The following is a 27475-nucleotide window of genomic DNA, read 5'->3' as shown; positions in this document are numbered from 1 at the left end:
TACATGTTTTTATATATACAGGGTGACTGGAAATTCGACGTGATCCTTCAAAGGGGTTATACTACTAGAGGTCATTTGCAACAAATTAAGTCCAGTTAACCAGGGTTCAAAAATGGATGGTTATTGAGCTATGACCCTTTTCTTTTTGAGGTGATGCAAGTTTTGGGCAAGCTTTTTTTTTTAAAGTGATCGCTCATTCTGTGGCTTTCAAAAATATATCAATTGAATGTTAACAGTGTAGTAGTTTTTTTTCATAATTAATTGTTTTTGGTAAAAAGGCAGAAATTTATATCAGTCATAGCTCAATAACCATCCATTTTTGACCCCTGGTTAACTGGACTTAATTTGTTGCAAATAACCTCTAGTATAACCCCTTTGAAGGATCACGTCGAATTTCCAGTCACCTGTATATATGTTTCGCTATATTATATGACTATTTTAACTATTGAAGCAAAACATCTATAGGCGCGATGAGAGTAAATTTCAAGGTCCCGTCATGAAGGCCACGATTTTGGTATCTTTGAATCTTACCAAAGAAGTTTCACTTCTGACACGTGCTCGACACACACGCTTTTTTAAAGCCTTTGTTTTTCGTGCTTTTGTGTGCACATTCAAGAACTATTAAGATGTGTAAATCAGGAACTATTGGTTCAAATTGAAAAATAATGTGTTAAATATCTAATTTATCTAGGAGTATCATGTAGTGTACTAATAACTAAGGAGATATAAAAATAAAACAGCCAGTAAATGTATATCTATATATATTTAAACCATCCTCCTCAACAACTCGTTGATCTTGTCCTCGCGGTTACCAAAGTCACCTCCGTCCACATAATGGATGGTCTTCTTGCGCCAGCCTCCGGTTGGGTTGTTTAACTTGAAGGGCCACAGGAAGTTGCTGGCGTACTGTAATTAAATAAACAATTAGAATATTAGATTATTATAAAGAGGATATACAATAAACTTTGTAATTTTGTAGGGGATAATCTTCAAGTGCTAAGCGGAATATAAAAATCAATTTCACCAACAAAAAGCTATGCTATTTAGGAGTCAGAATATTTTCTATCTTGGGTCAGTGTTTGCAAAACCAACATGAATAAAATCGTTTTTAATGAAATTTATTTAATTATTTGGATGCTAGTGCTAGTGCAAGAGTAAGCAATTATTGCAACAAAAGAACCTGGCTTGAGAAAAGTAGCAAATTTTTGCACAATCACCAAAAAAACTTTTCACTTTTATTACATTACTTTAAATTTAAAAAAAAAACCATCTCACCTTGAACTTATCACCGACAGTGAAGATCTCGTGGATGAGATCCTCCACACAGATAATGTTGCTCTTGCCGAGCTTGGCCTCAACAATCTTGTTGGACGTGATGGCCACTCGCTGGCCCTTCACTTTGGCGAAACCGCGCTTGTAGATCAACTGGAAATGTACATTGTACATGTTTATTAAATAAATAAACTAGTGAAAAGAAGTCAAATGTGTAACTAGTGTAGTTGAATGTGTGTAAATTATGTAGTTTGTAAATAATGGAATAAGGATATCTATTTGCACACATTAATATTTATATAATTCAATAATTATACGAATTCTTGTTTTATATTTTAGTAAAAGTTTTTACTTTTTACTTAAAAAGAGAGCCCAGATTGAAAAAAAAAATTAAGAGACATAATTCAATTTATTAATAAGAATGGAGTGTTTTGTAACATTTTTAAATAACTTGCAAAAAGTTATTAACCTTACAAAGCAGATAAAAAATAATTCACAAGCACTTTTGAATCTTCAAAACACATAATTCAATATTTATAATTACAATTATATGAATAAAGTCTCACCTCGCGCACACTCTTCAAGTTGGGGTAACCCCACGTGATGTAGGGCTCCGCGATCCTGAGCATGTTGACGGTGGCCTTGTTCAGTTTAACAAAGACACCATTGTTGATCTGACGCAGTCTGAATAGCTGCAGGACTTTGCGTACCTGATGGTTGAAATTAAGAGGTTTATAATGGAAGAATTATTATGATATACTAATATTTATTTATTGGATTATAAAGAATCACTTTTGAATTGTCATAACATAGTTTTACCATTTATCACAGGTTCAGAAAGCGGTTTCTATGGAGAAGAACTCGCAAGATACTTCATTTTGTTGTAGGAACACATGCCTCTTAATGATAGGAGCTTGAAATATTGTTTACTACTATGTTAAAAGTTAAAACCCTTTTCCATATAAATATTTATCTCTTATTTCACTTCTAAACGAATTTTTGATAAAAAATACTAGTCTATTGTATTGCTGCATAGAAATCTGAAAGTGTTTTGTATACATTTATTAAAATACGAAATCTGCTTTTCCTGGCAAAAACAAAAGTTGTTTTTAAAGAAATTGTATCTGCTTCTCATAGAAAAGAAAGCAAATTAATTGAATACATATTATATTAATACTAAATAATTAAAGTTATTAACACTTTTTTTGTACTTTAGATACATACCTTGGGTGAAACCTGGTTGATACCACGGATACGGATGACGAACGCGAGTTTAGCCTCACCGGGAACATAGTAGTTGCCGCGGTTGCGTGCCTACGAAACACAGGAAATTAGTTAAACGTTCACATGTATTTGACCATTTCCTTGGTGCTGTGGCTAACATTGGTATTGAACAGAAGAACGGAGAACTTAGGGGTCTGGGGTTCTATTCCCAGTGGAGACAAAGAAAATTAATGTATCAGTCTGACAGGACAAAAAAGGCTGATTACCAACATGTCTCTAAATTTAAAATCTATGAGTGAAACGGATTTTAAACGCTATTCATTCATTATATTATTTTCCCGTCGTTTCACACACTTTGCTGCGAGCATGGACGGTTTCTAATTAATTAAGCTTTGTACAGAAATTATTTATATTAAAACACGGTTATTTAATAATAATCAGTTTTCCATATCATTGGCATACCATTTCAAATGTGCAGTTTCCTTTATTTTGATAACCATGTCCTACAAAATTGTATAAATCTTGAAATAAATGATATATTTAAAAAAAACTTACTTGTCTAGCTAGCCTGATCTCATCGCGCTCCTTGATTCTGTATTCTTTGACATACTGCTCTGCCCTCTTGAAGATTTCTTTCCTTTTCTTGACGGCGGCTGAACGTCTTTTAAGGGTCACCTAGAAATAATTATACTATTTGACAAATTGGTACAGAGACGTTTAATTGTAAACTATATTTAATTGTAATCAGCAAATTAAATTAACAGCATCTTTAGTCAGATGAACTATGCCTTTAAATGTGGAATCATCATTTTAACCCTTATTTGTACTTAATTTTGATTATCTTTGAATTTTCTAGTTATTCTTATTATTTGTGATTGGTGTCAAGATGTGTATAACCATTAAGTTTTGAATCTTTTTTTAATTAAATTTAATAAAAAATCAATTTTATGCTTAATTTGAAAGTTAACAGTAATTTGTGAAATAGGTTGGTAATCTATAATATAAAAATGAATCGCAAAATGTGTTGGTAAGCGCATTACTTGAGAACGGCTTAACCAATTTCGTTAATTCTTTTTTTATAATATTCCTTGAAGTTCGAGGATGGTTCTTATGTAGAGAAAACGTGAATATGTACCACTGGCGAAGCCGAGGCAGACCGCTAGTTTATTAAATAAAATAAACTATAAAAATTAAAAACTATACTAGTTAAATCATATATTTTTTTAATGTAAACAAAAGACCAACCAAGTCACAATATCAAAAATAAAGTAAAGTAGGTAGCCAAGCAATTCATTGCCGATATTGTATCACTTTAACTTTTTTACCAAACAAATCTAAAATTCAGACAAATCTAATCACCAAAATAAGATATATTATTCACACAAGAAAAACAACACATTAGATCAATCCTTATACATTAGAAATAAGATATTTGTTAGCATTCTACCTGTAGTCTGCGGGTTTTGAGTGCTTCCCTGCGCTTGCGGTGCTTAAGGACTGACTCAGGGACTGCGGGCAGCTTCTTGCTGTCCTCTTTACCCTTCACCACCTTCTTCTCAGCGGGCTTCTTGTCTGTAGTCGCGACCATTGTGCTGAAATTATTTTATAGGTATAGGTTAATATGGGTTTGTGGGCGTACGCATGATTATTGGGGATTTATAATGGTATTAAAGTATCTTAGAATCTTTGTCGTATATATTTCTTAAAGGCACCAATCACATTAAATAGATGATACTTGTCTGTAGAAAGTCTGGTAGAAATCACTTGTAAGTGATAAGACCGCCTTTTGTACATTGTTTCTATGTGCTGTTTTTTACTCTGTTATTTTACTTGGTGTGCAATAAAGAATTTATTATTATTATTTTGTTTCTCGGTTCCATAATACTCGGGTACCACCAGAAGGACGGTACCCGGACCTTTGGAAGGCTTACATGGGGACACGGATCCAACACGCAGAGGCCCTTTCGAGACTTTTACTGTGTTGTGGGACACCAGCTTATTATTATTATATTATTACTTTATAGCTCCTTCAATTCAATTTTATTTTATGAATGGCAGTGCTGCGTTGCCACAATTTTGCCAATGTCACGTTGTGGATAGTTTTACATCTCATAGATTTATAAGAAGCTCGAATGTATCAGTCAAGCGCTGTGAATCGGAAAAGAAGAGGTTATGTTGTTGTCAAAATATTTGTAAAATCTTTTTGTAGAAGTTTATGTAAGTATAAACTTTATAAGGTAAAGACGCGTTTAAACGCTTGTTTGCACTAAATTTAAGGGATAAATAAGGGAAGATATAAGTAAACAAAATCAGCAACATCGACCCGCATGTTTTTAGGTTATAAGTGGTGTAAATATAAAGAAAAATGAATAAAAAGAATATAGATACTAAGAAAGCGAGAAAATACTTATATTTACTGAATATGAAAACAAAAATAACAAATAAAAATGTGAATAAAGCAGAGTTGATCACGCATCCATTGGTACCACCACTATTGTAACCACTATTAAAACTAACACTTCCCACAAAAATAATATATTTCATGAAACAATATTATAACTATCTTATTCAGCAATAATAAATCAACAAATTAACACTATTTTTATAGTATTTTAAATAAAATTTAAGCACCTGCGGGGCAAAACTCCACGCGGCACGTGTGTCAAATTCTAAAAAGAACGACAGAGAACAAAGATTTCCGGTATTCGCCATTTTTATTTTTGCGTATGGCAAAGTTTGTTAATATCACAGATGAAAAATATTTTTGATAATATCAATATTTCAAAACAAAATTTTTAAGACATTCATACTGAAATTTCGTGAAAAAAGACAAAAAAAATAAGATCAAATATTTTTCAGTTTAAAATATTTCTGGCTTTTGGTTGAAAACAAAAATAATTATTGAATAATCGTTTCCATAGAGATAACAAGTAGAGAAGAAGTTTGTGAATCCTAGAACCTAAGCCTAGAACCACCCTAGAACATTTATTTAAGCCTTTTAATAATTATTGTTAGTCGTTACTTTACTTCTAATCTTACTTCTAATATTAAAATGGTTGAGAAGGATCCACAACTAAGCGCTCTTGAAGTTGGTGAATTGGACTTATTTGTTCAAAGTATGGAACCATGGCGTATAGAAAGTATTGGCAATCAATCGTATGTACATTATTAAAAAATAAATATGTAATCGATTGTATAAATTAATAATAAGTGGTTCATAATGTAATAACATTTATTTCAGATGGCTAGATTGGCATATCCGATTGCAGAAATTAAACCAACAAGCTGTCCTAGAAGCTTCATCTATGCAAGAGGAATTGACCAAAGAGACGTTAATTTCTCATGGAAAGGTATACTTAAATAGCTGTGCTATATAGAGTTCGTTTATACCGTATATACGAACTTTATATAGGGAAGTTGTTGTGTCATTGAAGGGAAACCCCTTAAAAATTTTCGGCGCGTTATTTTGAATTTCATTTCAGCTATATTTATATTCCCTTTACTATTTTACTACACTTTACTGTATGCTTCTCTTATTAAATATGTATAAATTTTCTAGCTACCTGTTTTAGTACAGGAGGCAATCTGTATTCAAGTGTGGCGAACTAAAATATATCCACAAATAATTAAATTGGAACCAGCTCCTGAAAACACCTTTGGTATTTATATGGTGGTATGTATTTTGATGTGATTTATCAATTAAAGAATTAATAATATTTTTAAATTTAAATTTATTTTCAGTTATATCATGAAGCAGCAGCCGTAGGGTTGCTAGAAACTGTACTTTTCCACGAAGATGGGGCACAATGTGTTTCTGAAGTCGTAATTGACTTGTTACATTACGTTGTCGATCAACTCACTGCGCTTATTGCCCTTGTAAAGTATGTTATGTAATACATATTCTATATACCTATTACGAGGTAATACTGTAGATAAATAATCGGTATTTATGTTAACATAGCAATGGTTACTTGAAACCACAAACGGCAAAAGAAATGGAGACTGAAACAGCAGCTGACGAGTTGGAGAGACAACAACGCGATCTAGAATTCGATATCAGCATGAGATGCATTTCCATAGTTCGGTAATGTTGAATTAAAAAAAAAGAAACATTGCTTATTACGATAGGTACGACTATATAATTTTAACATTGTCCTTATTCTTTCGTTTAGTTATTTAGCGGAACACATGGAAGTAGCAGGAGTAGGTGCATCTATATCGACTAACTTGTATAAAACTTACGATGTCCCATCTATACTCTGCCATTTGATAAATTTGCAACCTTGGAAGAAGGTTGGTGATTTTGGGGACATTCAAATATTCAACTGTAAGTATAGCTTTACGAAAAAGTTCACGACTAGAAGGCAAAATTGTTTAAATCTATTTATTTTTAGTTGGTCGTTGGACGAAACCATCTGCGGAGGATTTATTGCAAATGCATCGTAGTGAGGCTCAACTTTGGTTGTGTCTGCGACAACTGCTTTTGGAACCTCGTCTTCAGCATTATTATACTATCGATGAGTGTCGGCGGGCTGCTTTCTGTTCCGTAATTTAACTTTTAAACCATATTTTCTTTTAAAGTTTACTTAAACATGAATATTAGTAAGGACGAAGTTTATTTTTATTATATAATTTTAGCTACAAGCAAAGATATCCGACACTATGTTGGACCAAGTGCCACCGCTAGGCGAGCTCAAGATGTTTTTGTGTAGACTGGCTGTAGGAGATTATTCCAGTCTTCACAATCGTTCTAACGGTGTTAAGAATCCTGGTTGTACTTTGATTGAAGTGGTTCCACAGGTTAGATATTTTTGTTAATTTCAAAGACCATTTTTTAAATCCATTCCATTATATTTTTCATCAATTATATGATTTTTTTCTGTCTGATAGATTAAAGATGCGTACATGAAACAAGTGCATAAACGCACGAAGTCCATTGCCAAATCTCAACTGGATCATTTCCGAATGGATGGATCCGAGGAGACGAAAAATATGGCTAAGAAGCTCCTAGAATCGTACACAAGTGATGCAGCTCTCGCTCTTGATAGTGGTGGAGCGAAGTGTGCTAAATGCGGTGATAAAGCGAACAAGAAATGTTCTCGATGCAAGACTGAATGGTATTGCGGCAGGTATAAAATGTTTTAACACGATGGGTAAATTCATAATCTATAACTGGCAACATTGCAGTGGTGGCTCAGTGGTGAGACCTCGGACTTCGAATCGATAAGTCCGTGGTTCGAGACCAGGCGAGCGCGCAGGAAATAAATTGATTTTTCAATTTATCTGCGCATGTTGTAACATCACCACTGCTCGAACGGTGAAGGAAAACATCGTGAGGAAACCGACATGTCGAAGAATTAAAAAGTTCGACGACATGTGTCATCCGCCAACCCGCACTTGGCCAGCGTGGTGGATTATGGCCTGTACCCTCATAGGAGGCCCGTGTCCCAGCAGTGGGAACGTATATGGGCTGATGATGAACTGGCAACATTAAAATAATGATGCGGATACACGTTCTTTGCATTGACGGGTGATGGTCTAAAATATATTTCGGGTCATGTTAATTGTTTAGTGCTTTCATCAAAATAAAAAGAAGTCATCAAAACAGAAATCATTTAAAATAAACTTTGCTTTAGGAGAACTTTGCATAATTGAGGTTTCTATGGTTTCGTTTAATTTTAGTTAAAAAAACTACGCCACGCAATAAATCAACCATATTTATTGAATACTAGCTGTGCCGCATGATTTCACATACGGACGGACGAACTAAACGAAGTATTTCTGTACTCGGTACCTACAAAAACACAAAAGCTACAGACTACCAAGTATCATCAAAATCCGTTCAGTGGTTTTCAGGTGAAAGAGAAGCACATACATTCTTACAACTTTTGCGTTTATATTTTCTAGTAGGATAATAAATTTATAGCTATTTCATAATTTAGATTTATTTTAATTTCAGGGAATGCCAAGTCCAACAGTGGCCGAAGCATAAAGAGCTGTGCGATCAATTCGCTAAACTATGCATGTAACTTAGTAAAATAAAACAAATAAATTTTTTTTGGGTTTTTTATTTATATCATTACACCTAGAGATTAGCTTGAAGACTTAAGGTAGTCCTTCAGCACATCTAACGCGGGAGTTTCTTCACCGAAGTCCTGAAAAAGAATAATTTTTAAATAAGTTAATCATAAACTTTTAAATTATCATAATACCAAGATGAATATTATTGTAACATCTTTAGCCGCGTTGAGAATAAAATTTTAAGATCGCGTCATGGCAATACCGTCACATCATCTTTGAAACTTGCCAAAGAAGTTTCACTTCTGACACGTGTGTTCGGCACACGCTCTTTCAGTTTAGCAGTAGCTTAACTTCAAAAGATGTCTTTGGAATTTTTATTATGTTTTATGCCAACCAAAGTTCGAAAATTTATATAAAAAAGATACACAAATTAATTTTAATTGAAATGTAGGAGCGATAAGAAGGTAGTCCGTGTGTATAACAATGGACACCATAGGGGCGCCCCGTTGCTTTAGCGCCGCTATTTTGCACTGATCGCCCATGGAGAACAACCAGTGTTCGTGCATAGCGCAAAATATAATTAAATTTCAAAAAGTTTTACGAGTAATGCACGTTAGAAATGAAATATGCAGATTTTCCAAATATTTAAATTCTTAAAATTATGAGTTACAAAGACTACTATTGCAACACAATGTTGAGAATCATGTTTTCAGGTCAATTAAATCCAAAGAATGGAACCAACAAATTACCAAATAAAATGGTTGTGGATAACTGTGCAGCACTATGGCCGCCTTTGTGGAAAATATTTGTATCAAAATTATTTGTAAAGGTTTACTTACAATTTGTACAATAAACCATTATAAATTAATAGATAGTATTGAAGAACTTACTTTGATTACTACACAAGAGCAGCCGACAATTTTTCTCGCTTTGCCGTCTTTGTCGATTTTGCATAATCCCGCCCATTCACCAAGCTTCTTGTTGTTGTCCACCTGGTGACAAATATGAACACTCATATTATTTCAATTAGAAAACTATAAAATGATGATTTTTTTTCCTTAAAAAGGTTAAGTATTCCTTCAGTATTATAGTTAAAAGAGAAAAAACTGTAATTATAATTATTCTAAAATAAGTAGCCATGTAATATTCAGTATGATTTTATTTTATTAAAAACAAAAATAAAAATAAATCAACATTTTTGCTAGTAAATAATTTATTTATAAAGTAATAATAAATACAAGTATTAGTTAATGATATGTATGGATGCTAGGAAAGTTGACTCAGCATGGTGCGAGCCACCATAGGGGCACACAGTTTAATATATGCTCTTATAAATCTCTCTAGCCACAGGGCCTAGAGTGACTCGTGTAGAGCAAAATCAACATAATATAATAAATATGAAAACCTAAATATTATATTAAATTCAAACCTTATTTTAAATGTTTCATTTTTGAACTATAAAACTAACAATGAATTCAAGATAACTTATGCTAATGTTGTTTCACAAAAATACCTTTCATCGGTTCTCCAGACATACATCATTTCATGCAAACTATTATTCGTACTTTTTGTCATGTTACAAATATCTTAGTTTTAAATAAGTAAAATCAGATATAATTTACCTTTACGAGTGGGATCTGGTGTTCGTTGCAGAGGGCCTGTACTAGTTTCTTGTATGCATCCTCGTCGCAGTTCTCAGCTAGTACGCAGAGCACAGCCTGTCTCCTACACAAATAAGATAGCGAGTTAGTTTAATCCAATTTCTATTAGAAGATATATTGTGACAGGAAGTTAACAAGGTCAACATGATTTACAAGTGTTTTATTAAAATAATAGGCCTTTTTGGTGTAAATTTCAAAAAGTAAAATGTAAATTCACAAGCAAAGTAGCAAGAAATATGTTTATTGTTCAACAGCATGCTTTCTGCTTGTTAGTTTTGAGACAAGAAACAACATTGTAATTAATATAATTATTGTTTACCAGCATGCTTTCTGCTATTTATTTGACACAATATTTTAATACATTTGTAGCACACTTGGGAGGCCACAACCTACACATTATAGAAATGTGGTACTATGTGTGTGCGTTTATATTGGCTATGGATCGAGACAACCATGAAACACATAGCTGACATTTCCTCTAGATTCCCACCTAAAACAGATGCGAATCTAGCGAATATTGGTTTGAGCTCCATAGCCTTCACAATTTTTTACTAACTGCTTACTTAAAACTACTTTATGCTTTATTTATATTTATGATAAATTGATATGAAAGCTAAAATGTTAGAAATGTAGATATTGTTAGCCTCTAATCTTAATAATTAAAAACAAAAATTATTAAATATTAATGAATCATATTCACGAGTTGAAGGAAGTTGTAAGTGTAGTAGCTTTTATAATTTTTTGAAATATTGAAGGTTACATGTAGAAACTAAAACTTACTTGTCGAGAGCTTTGGCGGCTTCGTGAAGACCATGTACGAGACCACCGTGGATGAGGGCTGTCTTTAATACTTCTTGCAGGGCTGTGTTAACATCCATAGCACCACCGCTTAGGACGGGGTTGCTTGGTACTTCACTGCAAATTGAACAAAATCACACATTGAGTCGAAGGAAACATGCGAAAGTTGAGGTTATGTTGATTTGTTTATCAAACTTTTTTGACTGATTTAGCGTTAAAAAATCGAGAATACAACGAGAATATTAATTAATGTATAGACAAATGACGTTATTTAATTATTTTAATACATGTTTTATAAGATAAGAGCCAATAAAAACAACACTTACACTTCGACATCAGCCATGGTTTTATGCACTTATTTTGCCTGAAATATAAAATGAAACACATAGTATGAGCTTGAAACATAATAATTCACGTATAGAAAACACTAATTACAAAAAGATTGAATAAATATTCTTAGATTCAGAATAATTCACAATGATCACTTTGACACTTTACCTTGCGTACCGGAAAAAGACTGGGGTTGCCATTTTTTGTAAACACTAGAAATTGACACTTGACGTTTAAAGAAAATGTTTTGTCTATGGTGAAAAGCTGGCACACTTTAGCGGTAATTATGACTTCTTGCCGCGGTTTATTTAAAAAAATATAATTATATTAGACATGTGTCAATAAATTTCTGCTAATTTTGAGTATATGCACTGTATTTCATTTTATTATTTTGAATTTATTTACAATTTGTGATAAATGGATGATTTAAGTTTTGTGATTATTGTTATAAACGCGACTAAATAATGTTTATTTTTCATAATATACAATCTTGTAAATCGGTTAAACGATGACACGAAACCCCGATATACTTTTTATTACTGAATATATTAAAAATGTGCTTTATTTCGCTACTGTTAGACAAGGAAGAGTGCTTAAAAGCACAAACGAAACTCATTATTTTTGCATAGATAGTCAATTAATTTATGAAAATTATTATTCAGACTTTGGACCATTAAACTTAGGGTGTGTGTATAAATATTGCAAAATACTGAACGATAAACTAAAAGAATACCTAAATAAACAGATTATAGTGCATTATACATCAATTAATCCTACGAAGAAAGCGAACTCTGCATTTCTTTTAGGATGTTACGGTGTTTTGTATTTGAGTCTTCCACCAAAAGATGCGCTCAAACCATTACTTGTTCATGGGCAGAATTACAGGTAATTGCATTTTTTATGCAGTTTATTTATTTAAGTACATATATAAAAGAAAATCAAGTACCGTTTATTTTTTTTAAGGCCATTTCAAGACGCAACCCAGGGTGAATCACGTTACACTATATCTTTATTAGATTGTCTGCAAGCTATTGTAAAAGCTCGGGATTTGGGCTTCTTCAATTTTCAAGATTTTAACTACGAAGAGTATGATAGATTGGATAAAATACAGGGAGGTGACCTTAATTGGATTGTACCGGGTATTTAGACTTCGTATGTAATAATATAACGAATTACATTTGTTGCTCTTCTAATGACTAATAATAAATATTTTCAGGTAAATTTTTAGCTTTTATCGGCCCCGTGGATTATAGCGTATCATTGTATCATCCACCAGAGATGTATGTAAGCTATTTCTTAGAAAATAACGTGAGAATTGTAATACGATTGAATAAGAAGCTTTACGATGGAAATGTGTTAGTATAATATAAAATATTTAATATTTTTCTTTGATCAAGATTCAAGAGGGTCGTTTCATAACTAATTGTTTTTCCACAGTTTCAGTAGTGTAGGAATTACACACTACGATTTGTTTTTTCCTGACGGAACTTGTCCTCCACGTCACATATTGATGAAATTTTTACAAATCAGCGAAGAGGCTGACACCGCTATTGCTGTTCATTGTAAGGTTGTGCATTTATAATTTTTATTATGTGTGTAGTAGATTAAATTTCAAATACAAAGAAAGCTTTTTCAATTTTCAAGCTAGTTTTTCGATAAGTGAGTCAGATACAATTAAATAATTATATTCTGAATGTTAAAATCGTTCAGGCAGGTTTAGGTCGCACTGGATCTTTGATTGGGTGCTACCTTATCAAACACTATCGCATGTCCGCTCATGAAGCAATAGCTTGGATGAGAATTTGCCGCCCTGGCTCTGTTATTGGTCAGCAACAAGTAAGTACATCCTTTAAACCGATTTAGGACTACCTATTGTACATATTTAAAATTGTATTATGTCCCATACAGGAATGGCTAGAAGATATCGAAGCATGGTTATTGAAACAGGGAAATTTATATAGGTAAACAGGTGAAGACATTATTAACACATGATACTACGTTTTATTAGACGATCTCTATATTAAATTTATACAAATTATCACCAGAAAGCGAATGTACGATGATATCAATAGAATTCCAACGCACGAATTTGGGGTTTATTCTATCGCTGAGAGGACGCATCGACAAAAACCGGTGGTGTTCAGTAAATCTCCGTCACCACCTCCACCAATACAGAGGCAGCCTCGTTCTGATGTTTCACCACCATTGCGACCACAAGCATCCAAAAATAAAGAAGGTTTGTAAACATTTATTCTAAAATACAGACAGTGTTATTTTAATGTACATGTGTATGAATATATTTTCAGTTTGTACAGGAGATAGTCAGTCAATTTCAATTGAATTAGATAGTGTTCAAACTATTAAAGATAGCACTGTTTGTATATAAATTGCAAAACTTAGTTTTCGAGGTAACGAACTGCCAATTTTAATGTCCGCGAATAAAAACAGTGTTGTTTTTAAGAGTTTAACGAATTAATCTACGAAAAATATAGGTAGAATGATAATTTTTCCACTTTTATTTAGACAAATCTGAAAATGAGGATGAGGAAATATTCATAACATCTTGTGATTTAACTGTTCAGCCTACAAAACCACAAACACAATTAAAGGGATGTGTGATTAAAAACAATACACTAACAGAAGACGAAGACAGAGATTTGCAATGCGTGGAAAATAGGTCGCTAAGAAGGAGATATTTTTGTTTTCAGTCGTGTATGCGAACTTTGAATGATAATCTATTCTTATTGGCAGTTCGTTGCGCAAAAATTACACCAAATTGGTGTAACTCTTATAGATTCTGTAGCTTATTAGATACGGTTAGTACGATTTATTTTTTCTTATTTTTGTATCAGTTTTGTAGTTGGTTATAATTTTTTTTTAATCTTAATGTAACATTAACTAAAGAATTTTAATAACATTTAATAGTTTAAGCACAACATATGTTTTAAGTTTGCAAACTAATTTACTTTTGAAAAACAGCTTCTCATAAAACGCCCGAGAAGAAGTTCGACTGGAACGTGAAAATTAACACGCCCAAAGTATCTCAAAAAGGGTTAGTAACATGGCACAAATTGCCTGTTTTTGTTTTATAACAACGATAATTTATAGCACTCATTATTATGTAGAGAGTTTATTAAATGTTCATAATGCTTAATGAAATAAATTCTTAGAGCATTAAATAATGCTCTAAGGATAAAAACATGATATTAAAATGTTTATAATAAATTATGTGTTTTAGAGATCAGCCAGGATCGAGACGTGGAAGTGGAGCTGGTGAGCCACGTGGCTCTAGAACCCCATCCCGTAGTAATAATGTTCGATCACAAGGACGATATAGTGCTAAAACAAATGTACGCACTAAAGCTTTAGTTCATAGTAGTTAAACAGTTTAGTTATAAACAGAGGCGGCTCGTGACAAAATTTTATGGGTGTTCACTTGAAATAAAACACTGAAAATACATGGTGTAAAGCAGTACAATTTAATTTTAAAAAAATACTTATAAAGGAAACGCATACGTCTTTCTTTTTGGTATGCAAAAATATCTATAACTTGACACAATCTATTAACTTTCCTAAAATATGTATGTTTTCATCGACACGGTCATTGAACTCGCGTATTAACTTTCGGTACGCGGAATCTAGTGCTTTACGAATGTCTTGTCGTCCGATAGACGCCAATTGCAGTTCATTCGACAAATGGTAGGTACCTACCGAGATTGTGAATGTTTTTTCATCTTGATTGAAAGATGAGCTAGGTCGTCAACGCCCGTTTCAGTCCAAGCACTCTCACCTCTGCCGGCCGCGCCCGCTTCAAATCAAAGACACGGAAAACAAAATAGTTTGTTGCTTTCATGTTCATCACAACCACACAACCACGTTGTTTTCACATATTGTTCGGATTTAAACACACGCGTATATTATGTTTTCGTTTTTGTCGTACATTTTTGCGTAAGGTCAAGTTCAGGCCGTGGTGGTCCCTTAGCTTTCAATTCAAGCCGAATTTGTAACGTTTTAACACACTTTTTAATGAACGCCACATTATAATTGTCCATTTTAACACTCACAAGTAATACTGATAACTACAGGCTATTTAAACAGTCAACACGTATCTTATTATTTTAATTAGAAAATTCCCGAATATACATTCGCGCGCGTGCATTCAAGTTGACTAGAGTGTTTGTTTATATAGGCAACGTCGCGCGCCATCGCTGTCTTGTGTACGGGCGCGCGGTAAAAACGAACCGGCAACGTTTGCGAGAGCGGCGCTCCGAATTTTGCTATTTTTTCATAGAAAATCTTCTGTTTCACGCGCAGGACTCTGACAAAACTATCTCTTTCACTCCTATTGGATTTCGTATTAGAAAATGTACTAAATATTTTTTCATTGGAGCGCAATCGTGAGCGCTCCGCTACGCGCGTTTTATAATACAGTATTATACCTACAGGTGTATGGGATGATGGAATGATGGATATATTCATTGGTATTGCCAATAGTTTTTTACGATTACGATTGATTTTAAATAGTAATAATTAATATTAATAATGAAATTAAGGAGTATGATTTTATTATAATTATTTATGGGAGTTCACTGCACCAGCGCTCCTTAGGGCGAGCCGCCTCTGGTTATAAACAAGTAGAAGTGAAAGAGTTTGATTTAACCCATTGAGCCCCGATCGGCTCGATCGGTCCACGACACAATAGATTTTCTATTGTGTCTGTGATTCCGGGGGCTGAGTTATTACGATAAATAATGTTTATTATGTAGGATTCAAGCAAAAATACATCTGCTTATAACCCAGTGCCCACGTTTCGTACATCTGAAGGACCAGTGATGAAGAATGTAACCGATGCCAAGGTGAATACAACTCATGATTTAGGTTATTTCATTTGAAAATCTTTTAAATGACTAACTACATCATACAGTTTTTTTGCAGAACTTTTTAATGCGAAGTAGCATTTATAGTGAGCAGAAGCACAAACATTTAAATTCTGCTATAACGGTTACACCACAATATTCATTTAGGCTCTCGAATTTATACAGCGACCGTTTGGGTTCCAGTGATGTTACAAAATTAACACCATCCGCTACAGGTACATAGAAATGTTAAGGAAGTCGTGTAATTTTATAAAAACATTTTCAAGTAGGTAGATAGTTGTCAGTATATAATTTAATGAATTAACGAAGGGATATTATTGTAATTGATGGAATAATTTCAACAGCATCTAAATATCCGTCACAAGCTCAGGGTAGACGACGACTTGGTCGAAGTCCTAGTCCATCGCCGATGAGATACGCAACTGAACAGAGTCGTGCAACGAATACTTTGCCTCCTTCGTCCACAACTGAAAAGTTTTTAGCACGAGATTCGAAATCTGCTTTAAAAGAAGCACTGTCAAGGCTTAAATGTAAGTTTTTGTAATTATTTTAAAACATATTTTACCAATTTATAAGTTAGATACTTAAATACCTCCTATCTTAAACCCATTCTCTATGGATAATGGTTACTGGCAATATTTTTTTAAAATAAGAACTTGTCAGAATTGTCATTTGTCAATTAATGTCATACTCATAGTTCATACTCATGACAGTTAATAATATTGTAAATAACCTCAAAAGTGTTTTGAAGAAAGTCAGCGTTTAAAAAAAGATGACGAAAGTTCTCTGAAATAAGAATCTATATAAAAGTAACTATCGCCACCTGAGATGGGTGCTTTAGTGTCAAGGGCGTTGCGGCCCGTAAAATCGTTTAATATCGAAAATAGAGCCCACCGGGAGATTTCAAAAGAAAAACCTCAAGTAGCGCCAAGGTATCCTTCCAACGTAGAAGATTTGCATAGAGTGCAAGAAGCCATCCCCGATATTGATGAAAAGATTGTTAAGAAAGATCTCGGACTCGACGAGAGATTAAAGGATGTTTATGTAACATCGCAGGGGACACCGGAGGATGACATTACACGGTTGAAAAGACAACAGAATCCAGATCGACCTCTACCTAAAGACAGGAATATTGTAGAAAACTTCGATTTTGGCCTCAAAGAGCCAGAGACGATCCCATACGGACGAACGACGTTACGACAAGCGATAGAATATATTTCTTCTCACCAATTGAATCCTGAAGAGGTGACCGCAGCTAAAATAGCATATGAATACAAACTAAAGGAATCCGATGTAGAAAATATACTAAAGTACTATAGAACATTTGAGATTTATGTACCGGAAACTAAAACAAACAAAGCAACATTCGCTGGACCGACGACAATGAGAAAACATTTGATGGAACAATCGGTTGGAAAGATTGAAGGAAAGAAAGATACACCTGAAGATAGTAATGTTGATAAGGAAAAGGCCAAAATGAAAAGTGCTTCATAAATTTCCTTATCAAAGTTTCTTATGAGATAGATGGAATATTTGTTTTTGGGAATTCAATGGTCTGAAAGCAACGATAATTGAAGAGTCTGAAATAATAACTGAAATCTATAAAGAAGGCACAAGCTGTACCAATATAGAAGAATTAGTTAATTTATTAGTTGTCTTTTAGTTGAATTTATGTATACCTCATTAAATTATTCTAGCTTGACTCCGGATAATGCATTGGTCATTAAAAAATAACTTGTATACTTCATCTTAATTGAACTAGATAAAGAATATTAAATTCTAAGGCTTATTTTTAATAATAAAACCAAGTTATTTGACGTTGGTGTTGTATCAAACTTATACATACATATTTTCTTTTGTGTATTTGCATTACAAATGTTTTAATAGATTCATTTATCAAAGTACTAACTTATGGAAGTATGTATTTTTTATTTTTACTATTCAAGCCTTGGAATTTGTTGTTTAGTGGGAAATAATTATACCAGCTTGTTTATTCTTGAAAAAATATTTTTTTTGCAATTTTAAAGAGATCAAATTATAAATTATTATAAGTGCTGGTACAATCTTATACATATTTATTATACAGGTTAAGTCTATAAAATGTGATGTAGTTATAGAATAAATAAATGAATATGTTAACTCATGTGTCTTATTCTGCTTTTTCTTGTTTACTATAGGTAATAAAATAGTTACTCATTATGTTTAGAACTATCAAAACATTTTTGGAACGGGACATAATTTGAAAATTATATGACAACTCCCAGAAGCCAAGTCATGGCAGATATCCCAAAATTAAAAAAAGTAATAGGTACTTGAATCAATCAAAAATTATGATACTAGAATTTGAAGGATTTTCGAACGAAGTTCCTTATCGCGCGTTGCAAAAGTGGGCTAAAAATTAGGTCGAAAAGTTGTAACGACACTTTTTCCTATAGTTGTAGGCCGCGCCGCGTGCGTATGTTTCTATCTAGTAACTAAATAATTCATCGAAAAGAACTTCGTTCCATCCGGTTGTCCCAAGTCTCAATTTTATTTATTTACTTGTTTATCAAAGTATCGGGCCCGAGAGATAGTTCGATCGGTGCTGCGTCGTTAGGAGCGAGACGCGACGCTCCGGCCGCGAGACAGGCGCCCTCTGTGCGGTCGGACGAGCGACCGCTAGCTACGCAAGGAGACATGTTGAATAGTATCAAGGTATAATGAAGTATCTCTTAATAATTATTATAAAAAAAATACTTTAATTATGATATAAACTCAGTATATTTGATTTTATTGTGTCAGAAACGTACGTGGTTGACAGAGCCCAGGGGGTGTCCCTGTGCGAAACCTCAGTTAGCTTTAATCCGCAACTACTCCAAAAATGTGCAATACGAGCCATATATGTAGCTTTTCGCTTTATTTAAACTAAACAGATTGGTGCGTATGATCCTAAATAAATTTGTCTTTTTAGTTCCAAAGAAGATTTCGGGAAACACTGAACACGGAGAAAAATAACTTCCATGGTAAAACGAGGTGGGTAGTTATATTTTTATGTCCAAGATTTTCTGTAGGATTTCGAAATTATTGAATTTATTTTCATTTTTTACGCTTCTTTAGTATTACTCCGAAGGAGAAGTCGAGTATACGTAATATTCACTCAAAAACGAGTAGTACGGCTATCAAGTCTGGATCAGCTCTCAATCAAGAATATGGGTATGCTCTGATCTTTTGTGTTAGAGAAAAATTATCGTTAGTTGTAAATTTATAATGTAAAAGCGATAACAAGCAGTACACAATTTCGTCAATTGTTTTAATAGCAACGAAATCAATAAAATAGTAATTTACGAAGCTATTTTTTAATAATATTTGATGTTTAATTTGTGAGACTTTACTGTAACGACAATTTAGTTCATCAGTAGTTTCTTCAAAATCGGTAAATATTTTTTTTTAAATATTGTATTATAAAAGCTTATGAAAAATGTAATAACTGTTTTTTTTCTCATAAAACAGCGCCAAGGAACGCGGCAGTCCATCGAGGAATTTCTTCAATCAACGACCAAGTTCACCAAAGGGTCGACGGACGCAAATGTCATTCTTCGACCATAGAATGTAAATGTCAATGTCATGTTGAACTTTTGTAAATTTTGGTGGGAAAATAAAAAAAGTATTCGGTAAAAATACGTTTTATTTACAATGCGTATTTTATTTATATTGTATACATAGGTACTAGGTATGCAATAATGTTTAAAATAAAAATAATAATGTGGTAAAAACATTTTTTAACTGTAGTTAAAAAAAATAGAAGGTTGTTATCATAAGATACTCTCTGTTTATCATTCGGAGTTTAATTAAAGAACAAAAAATTGTTTTGATAGACCGTAATAAAAATTTAAATTGACTTAATTAACACAAATCATTAAAAATATTTCGCATTTATTTCCAAAAAATTTTAATATCTTAAAATTAATACATTTTGTTTAAAATTACGATACATATAACTAAAGACTAGATTCGTTACGCTAAGCCAGGGTCTGGTGGTGGAGGAGCCATGCAGTTCCCATCAGGGTATCGTTTCTTGAACGCTGCTATTAATTCTGGGTCCACTAGACGAACACCATCCACTTGGTTACCGAGGGTTATCCTGTTATTGTATTTACGCCGTTACTACACCGACGCATTCGCGTGCGGCAGCGAAACAACGAAAAATCTGTCAGTAGTATGGCAGGTTTTCGCATATGATAATATGTCTCACTCTAGCACATAGATAGATGAAATAGTTGCGTCCTTGTCAGTATTGTTTCGCAAGGAACTGCGAAATGGCCATTACACAGACGCATTGCGAAAAAGTTGCGAAAACATTGCTGTTTACTAACTTTACGCAGATAATTCGTTACGAAAATGCGTCGGTGTACTAAAGGCGTTACATTTAAATGTAGCCATTTATTCATTTAAAGACGTATCAACAGTAGCTCAAATTGTAACATAATTTTCATAATTAGCCATAATAATTAATATTAGTTAAAGATTTTCAAGAAAAACTACTCCTCGAACTGTTTTAAAAAACTTGTGTATTAAAAACGTAATAACGAAACAATGAAACCACTAGACACAAATTTATATTTACCTTTAACAGGAACACTTATCAAATTGGAAGTATAGTGACAGGAAAGTGTTTTATTTTTTTAAGACATACAGTTTCTAATAAAATCGAAAATCTTACCAGTTAGGCTGTACATTGTGCGGCCGACCGAATAATTCTATTTTCCTTGTGCCTGGACTGAGCCTCTCTGAAAATGATACATAAATAAATAAATAACTTAAAAAAGAAAAAGTTAAACAAATATTCCTGCCATTTCGCAGACCGTTTGAATAAAAAAAAAACTGAAGTCTTTGAGTGCTAAATAGTTGATAAACTTATTTTATTTACGTACAAAGAAAATTTATCAAATTACCCTCATTTTTTAAATGAGTTATACAAAACTTACCTATAATACCATATATTTCGTCCGGTTTGTGCGACGTCGCTCGTACTTCAGCTACTATGACGTCACAATCCAGACCCCTATTTAAATTTTCGGGGTTACCTTTCATTCCCACCTAGAACGATCAACAAAATTATACCTAGTATTAAAAAAAGATCTTCACAATATTGTATTCGTCTTATTTACTTTTTAAACTCATGCCATTTTTTTGTCTATAAATTTCTAACCCGGAGATATAAAATACATTTAAACATAAGAAACTACATTATCCCTAAACAAAAAGATTAATAATAAAGAAAAAATTGCTGAATGGCAATACTCAATTTGACTGAAAGAAATTATAGAAGTTCGAAGTTCTAAGGGGCCTTAGACAAAGTAACAATTACAAAACGATAACGAAATTAGAAATCGCAAAAATGTATGGGATTGACATACGCCGCGTTAGATCACGTGGTCTATCTATATCAATCCCATACATTTTTGCGATTGGCCCCAGATTGAACATGTTTTCCTATTATTTTATGTTCTTTCTGCATCTCTATTTCTTCTATGTGTGCAATAAAGTGTTAAATAAATAAATACTAACCAAACAATGCTCTTTCCCATGGTTGAGCCAATGCCCAGTTCTGCCAGTTCTAATGATTCTTTGCAGCTGATTTGTCTTCACCCATATAAGCTCATCTACCCGCTCGTAGCCCCATAACTTGAGACATTCCCTGCCTAGCTCCATCGCCCTGTTAAAATAATAATTTAATTATTATAATAAATAAATAGTCTCCAGCGTCTTTTCGTCGTTAGGTCGTCTTAAACGTCCGACCAGCGTTATATAAAACGTTCATTCAAATTATCCACATTACACCTTATACACGTATTTGAAAACTGTATAAGAGATGCATAGGCAGAGTTTTGCTTCAGAAAATTTCTAAGGCATCTTATCGGTTTGGTATATTTAGCTATAGTCTATGATGTCTTGACTCTATAATCTATTATGTTTTGGCTTTGTTATCTAAATTACCGTATTGTCTTTGATGTTTTAACTATTTGTCTTAGATAGATAACTACCTACAATAGCTCTTTAGTCTGAAATGTTATTGTTATATTTTAGCTACTAACTCCTTCACCTTTGTGTCTATGGTATTCTACATCTATTATCACGTCGTCTATATTTACCTGCCAGTAACCCACAAGAAGATAAGGCCACTATCCTGCAACTGCGTTACATCAAAGCATCTCATCTTGTCTCTTCAGTATGTTTTAGTTACTAAGTATGTAAGTATGTGTTTTTTCTATTTTTTGTGATGTTCTAGCTCTATTGTCTATGCTATTTCTATTGTAATTATTGTCTATGGTACGTACCTGCCAGTAACCCATAAGAAGATAAGGCCACTATCCTGCAGCTGCGGTACACCAAGGCATCTCATCTCATCATCAGACATCGTACCGTACGGCAGCTCCATGTGAATGTCCCAAGGCGGATCCGCCATTATTACCGCGAATTTACCTGGTTTTTCATATAATTTCATTTATTTGAGGGTAAAAATATGCGTGTTCGTGATTTTACATTTATACATACGTACAATTGAAAATAATTTTTAATTTTTCAGATATAATTATGGCAAATAAGATAGAAAAAACTATTTTTAAGTAAAAAGATACAAAGAAACTGAAGAGATTGCCATATTAATAAAAGCCACATTATAAATATTGTCCACTAAAAATTGATTCCAGTTCTATTTTTTTAATCAAAGGTTTAGCCTTATTGTACCTTTTAATTTTTAAGCTATTGCATAGCTTCTATCGCGGGCCTTGAGCGCGGGGACCGAATCGAGAAATTCCGTAACGAAAAAACCTCACGCTCCCCACTCCGACGGGCTCGGAGGTGTGGCCACACGTCTTTTTTTATTACATATGTTAATAAATAATTAGAGATTACATATGTTGATAATTAGAGAGAGATAGAGAAAAGACAACTTACCCAAAAACGTCATGTCGAGATATCTCAAGTCGCACTGAATCCACTGCGGAGGGGTTAATGTTAAAACTCCATCTGGCTTTACAGCTGATACTACATTTGTGCCTAAAAATTATTTTATGAATATAATAAAAATAAACTGTGAAATTTAACATAATCAGGTGAAATATATAATAAACCTGTTCATTACTTTTTTCAGTTTTTATCAGCAAAAACAAAAACAACTATATTTAATTAATAAAATTCATGAGGTAGCAAGGAAATGTTGCTAATTCATAACGTTAACGATAGATAACATAGAATATAATGAAATAGAATCACTACATAGTATAAAACAAAGTCGCTTTCTCTGTCCCTATGTCCCTTTGTATGCTTAAATCTTTGAAACTACGCAACGGATTTTGATGTGGTTTTTTTTATAGATAGAGTGATTCAAGAGGAAGGTTTTAGTATATAATTTATTAGGTATTAGACAAAGCGGGCGAAGCCGCGGGCGGTTAGCTAGTATATTTATAAATAGTAACCATTTTGTCCAGATTTCATGGGCTGTTCCACTGCAGTTTTACTTGCTGCCACATTCGGGTCTGCATTGTCCACTTCGTAATGCACATACCTATGAAAAACAATATTATTTCAGTTCTTCTTCAGAGTTTAGAGCAGCATATAATATTAATTATAAATTTACCTATTTACAAAACCATACCATACAACAACACCATACAAAACAAAAGTGAACAAAGTAGGCGAAACAACCTTTATAAAAAGTAAAAATGTGTGCATGTACTAGTGTATACACGTAAGAAGTGAAACTTCTTTATGACCTTATTTTCAAAAAATAATTTACTATATGCAATTTTACAGAAATACGTCGAATCACGCGTGGTAGGGATAAGAAAAAGATGGCGCGTAACGAAACAATGTCACGCGTAACGAAAAAATGTTACACTAAATTTTTTTCCAACCCCGGTCAAGAAGTTTCACTTCAAAATACACATTTACTTACAAATTACAAAAAAAAGCAACAAAATTACTTGCAAGTGTCCATATGAAAGCAGGTGTTCAAAAACGAGCAATCGCCCAGCGTTTCATCGGTATGACTTTGTATGATCTTTTTGAAGTGCAGTTTCTTGCATCCATAGTCCGTCTGTCTGTCTATTTGTCCCTCACTCTCTTGTGCTTTGTACGCACGCACGCATTCCGCTCGCGTGCCGTGCGGACAGAACTCCATTACTTGCGCACCTGAAAATGAATATATTTTTTATGCTGGGAAATTTTAATTTCTAAATTGACTATTTCGTACTTTAAAAAAGAAAGAAGGAAAAATATTCAATCAATGCAACAAGGAGTACAATAAAAAAGATACCAGTCTATAAGATCTTAAGTTTAAAATAAAAAAAAGAAATTCCTTATATTGTATAGTGCATATATCCATTTGTAAGTTGTTTAGTGCATAAATTATAATATGTGTATCAATTTATTTATACAAACAATTTCATTCACTACAGTTCAGTAGGTTATGCATCAAGTAAAGCATATGTTAAAAAACTGAATTTGCATATAAACTAAATAATCTATACTAATATTATAAATCTGAAGAGTTTGTTTGTTTGAATGCGTTAATCTCAGGAACTACTGGTCCGATTTGAGAAATTCTTTGGGTGTTAGATAGCCCATTTATTGAGGAAGGCTGCTATATTTTATCATGCTAAGACCAACAGGAGTGAAGCAATGCGGGTAAAATCGCGGCACGAAGTTAGTTACATATAAATTACAAAACAATATTAACAATAGAAAACAATAAAATACCTCCTTGGCTCTTAAACTTATCAGCCAATGACTTCTCTTTAGCAGTGGGCTTACTCAACAGGTCCATTATCTCTTCCCCCACTCTTTTCACTGCTTTTTCTCTACTTGAAGGCATCGCTAGGAGCGACTGAAAGTGATTTATATAATTCAAATAAGAATTGGATGAATTATATTTTTTGGTGTAATATATGTAAATGCAATGTTATTTTTAAACAATTTTTACATAACTACATAATATATAAAAAAAAAATACATATTGCCTTTATTTTCATGCAGTTAATTGATGAAAATGTTGTTCTACACAGTAAGAAAATAATATGTTTGTTATAAAAAGTAATTTTATTAGAAATGGAAAATTATATTTTCTTAAATACACATTTTTTTTGGACCAAGTTGGAGTTTTGAAGCAAAAGAAAAATATGTTGCGTTTACCATTATATCAGTATCTCCTTTTCCAGCTTTTTTCTCATCAGTGTTTGATTTGGAAACTTTAACCTTAGGTCCTTCCTCTGCCGTGCCATCACCTGAAAATAATCAAAACTTTAAAATGTATTGCAGACACTTAATTGAATAATTGTTTAATAACTCAGGCCCCGGAACCACAGACACAATAGAAAATCTATTGTGTCTGGGACCGATCGGGCCGCTTGGGGCTCAATGGGTTAATAAAGAGCCTAGGCTTTTAATTAAATAGCTGATTATCCAGTTGGCTCTGGCATATATTCTGTTCAAGATCTAAAACACGATATCCTATGATAATATGTATTGTAATTTCGAAAACTTTTAAGGCAAAATAATGTACATAATTTTGAAAACTTCAACATCTTACCTTTCCTTTTATTAGTATTATTCTGTTCTTCCATTAATGCTGCCAAAACTGCAGCAAGTCTTACTGACTCTGCGCTGACCACTTCTATACTTGCATCTGTTGTGCTCTCGGTCCTTTCTTTTATCCTGGTAAAATAAAGTTACTATGTGTTATTAAAAGATACACAAATATATTTGATAGTATTCAAATAAATTTAGAGATATAAATGTGTTGTGTATGTGTGAATTTGAATGAAGTAGGATACAATTTTTTTAATACTTTGAATAGTTACAAATGTAATAATAATGCATTGGCTAGAATTAACCCTTGAAAGATCTTCAATATTGGGCTTCTTATAAAATAAACTGCCCCCCTAGACAAATGGCTTTCTATTAGCGTACATTTGATAGAATAGATTATGAATGTATGAGATTGACATAAGCTGTAGATATTTGATAGAATAGATTATGAATGTATGAGATTGACATAAGCTGTAGATATTTGATAGAATAGATTATGAATGTATGAGATTGACATAAGCTGTAGATATTTGATAGAATAGATTATGAATGTATGAGATTGACATAAGCTGTAGATATTTGATAGAATAGATTATGAATGTATGAGATTGACATAAGCTGTAGATAATTTGAATGTATGAGATTGACATAAGCTGTAGATAATTTATCTACAGCTTATGTCAATCTCATACATTCATAATCTATTCTATCAAACGTTACGCTAATAGAAAGCCACTTGTCTAACCCCTCTGGCTGTGTTATTCTCTTTAGATTACAATCTTTCTGTGCACAAATTCAGAAGTATTAATCCATTTATAATCTCTAGCAACAAATATATATCAACTGTACATGACATACAATCTTAGCTTCTCAATCAAAACTTCTGAACAAATTTAGTGCATATGAAAAATGAAAAATACATATTTTCTTGCCAATTATGTTCTACTTACGTAATTAACTTCTGTGTGGCGAACTTCTGCAGCAAACTGGCAACAATACCCGTATCCACATCTCCGAGTCCTGGCAGTAAAGCACTTGCCGTAGCTGGCAATTGTAACTGCATGTCTGATAGTACTTGTAACAACTGCACTTCTAGAGACGCAGGTGGTATCGGCAGTTTCGGCTTCTCTTGTGCTGGAAGTGTTAAAAAGAAGACAAGATTTTACGTATGTATTTTATACGATTTAATAGCGAAAAATGTATAAGTACTGTATCGATACTTTTAATGTTAATGTTATTTTTAAGGACTTATCGTTTGTTTACTATTACTACAACAAGTAATGAAATCCATTAAGTGATTACTTGACATTTTCATGAAGAAATAAATACATAATAATCCGTAAACACTTACCTTCCGATTTAGATGCCGGGCTAGAGACACTCTTTTCTTTATTACTGGGAGATCCTTCGCTTTTGTCATTTATTAACGTTGTACCTAGTATACTTTGCCGTTCTTTCTTACGTTTTTCCAGTTTTTCTCTCAGACTATTTCGTTTACTTTTTACCGCTTGAATTTCTTCCCAAGCGTCCGACATGATTGTGTTAGTTCGCTGATTATTTATTAAAATTTATTGCATAAATTATAACATTTTAAACTTCGACGTTTTTCTTTAAAATAGTACAATTAACATAAAGTATCTACCTATTTAAAAATAAACAATATTGATTTTAAAAAGCACAAGTTTTGTATTCCGTAAACACAACGCATTGACATTTATTTGACAT

At 33.0% G+C, this 27475-nt stretch overlaps 6 protein-coding genes across 8 annotated transcripts; 3 read left to right on the top strand and 3 right to left on the bottom strand.

Moving 5' to 3' along the window:
- Positions 1-744: 744 nt before the first annotated feature.
- On the bottom strand, positions 745-5206 carry LOC123701839 (60S ribosomal protein L7). Its single transcript, XM_045649421.1, has 7 exons — positions 5128-5206; positions 3944-4088; positions 3052-3171; positions 2497-2586; positions 1839-1982; positions 1276-1425; positions 745-906 (listed from the first exon to the last, which is right to left on the bottom strand). Exons 2-7 carry the CDS (start codon positions 4082-4084, stop codon positions 766-768), a joined length of 786 nt encoding a protein of 261 aa, XP_045505377.1. The 5' UTR covers positions 4085-4088; positions 5128-5206; the 3' UTR covers positions 745-765.
- Positions 5207-5538: 332 nt separating this feature from the next.
- LOC123701832 (zinc finger MYND domain-containing protein 10) lies at positions 5539-8619 on the top strand. Its single transcript, XM_045649411.1, has 10 exons — positions 5539-5652; positions 5738-5846; positions 6056-6169; positions 6238-6377; positions 6458-6580; positions 6669-6823; positions 6891-7042; positions 7135-7296; positions 7387-7625; positions 8456-8619. Exons 1-10 carry the CDS (start codon positions 5549-5551, stop codon positions 8523-8525), a joined length of 1368 nt encoding a protein of 455 aa, XP_045505367.1. The 5' UTR covers positions 5539-5548; the 3' UTR covers positions 8526-8619.
- LOC123701844 (40S ribosomal protein S12) lies at positions 8529-11454 on the bottom strand. The gene is made up of 5 exons (XM_045649426.1): positions 11303-11454; positions 10959-11093; positions 10140-10242; positions 9408-9509; positions 8529-8651 (listed from the first exon to the last, which is right to left on the bottom strand). The coding sequence occupies exons 1-5, from the start codon at positions 11317-11319 to the stop codon at positions 8589-8591; spliced, it is 420 nt and encodes a 139-aa protein (XP_045505382.1). The 5' UTR covers positions 11320-11454; the 3' UTR covers positions 8529-8588.
- Positions 11455-11782: 328 nt separating this feature from the next.
- On the top strand, positions 11783-19834 carry LOC123701826 (dual specificity protein phosphatase CDC14B-like). Of its 3 annotated transcripts, none has more exons than XM_045649403.1 (16): positions 11783-12191; positions 12270-12445; positions 12523-12586; positions 12753-12873; positions 13017-13142; positions 13215-13267; positions 13352-13542; positions 14286-14358; positions 14545-14656; positions 16073-16162; positions 16242-16398; positions 16528-16713; positions 18738-18877; positions 19134-19195; positions 19280-19375; positions 19673-19834. In XM_045649403.1, exons 1-16 carry the CDS (start codon positions 11815-11817, stop codon positions 19773-19775), a joined length of 2127 nt encoding a protein of 708 aa, XP_045505359.1. In that variant the 5' UTR covers positions 11783-11814; the 3' UTR covers positions 19776-19834. The 3 variants fall into 3 exon arrangements, with proteins under 3 accessions (XP_045505359.1, XP_045505358.1, XP_045505361.1); XM_045649402.1 differs by having other exon boundaries at positions 12523-12661; positions 12744-12873; XM_045649405.1 differs by lacking the exon at positions 19280-19375 and having other exon boundaries at positions 12523-12661; positions 12744-12873.
- On the top strand, positions 16897-17888 carry LOC123701841 (protein NDUFAF4 homolog). The gene has a single exon (XM_045649423.1). The coding sequence runs from the start codon at positions 17012-17014 to the stop codon at positions 17675-17677; it is 666 nt and encodes a 221-aa protein (XP_045505379.1). The 5' UTR covers positions 16897-17011; the 3' UTR covers positions 17678-17888.
- A 155-nt stretch (positions 19835-19989) lies between the features above and the next one.
- LOC123701828 (N6-adenosine-methyltransferase MT-A70-like protein) lies at positions 19990-27453 on the bottom strand. The gene is made up of 13 exons (XM_045649407.1): positions 27102-27453; positions 26701-26884; positions 25752-25876; positions 25355-25446; positions 24923-25049; positions 24148-24355; positions 23641-23729; positions 23120-23221; positions 22501-22645; positions 21731-21878; positions 21148-21259; positions 20883-20949; positions 19990-20303 (listed from the first exon to the last, which is right to left on the bottom strand). The coding sequence occupies exons 1-13, from the start codon at positions 27283-27285 to the stop codon at positions 20177-20179; spliced, it is 1710 nt and encodes a 569-aa protein (XP_045505363.1). The 5' UTR covers positions 27286-27453; the 3' UTR covers positions 19990-20176.
- Between the last annotated feature and the right edge of the window lie 22 nt (positions 27454-27475).

The sequence above is a fragment of the Colias croceus genome, chromosome 22 (genome assembly GCF_905220415.1).
Source record: "Colias croceus chromosome 22, ilColCroc2.1".
NCBI classification, from domain to species: Eukaryota; Metazoa; Arthropoda; class Insecta; order Lepidoptera; family Pieridae; genus Colias; species Colias croceus.
Note: the sequence above shows the minus strand (reverse complement) of the source record. Positions and strands in the feature narration are given on the sequence as shown.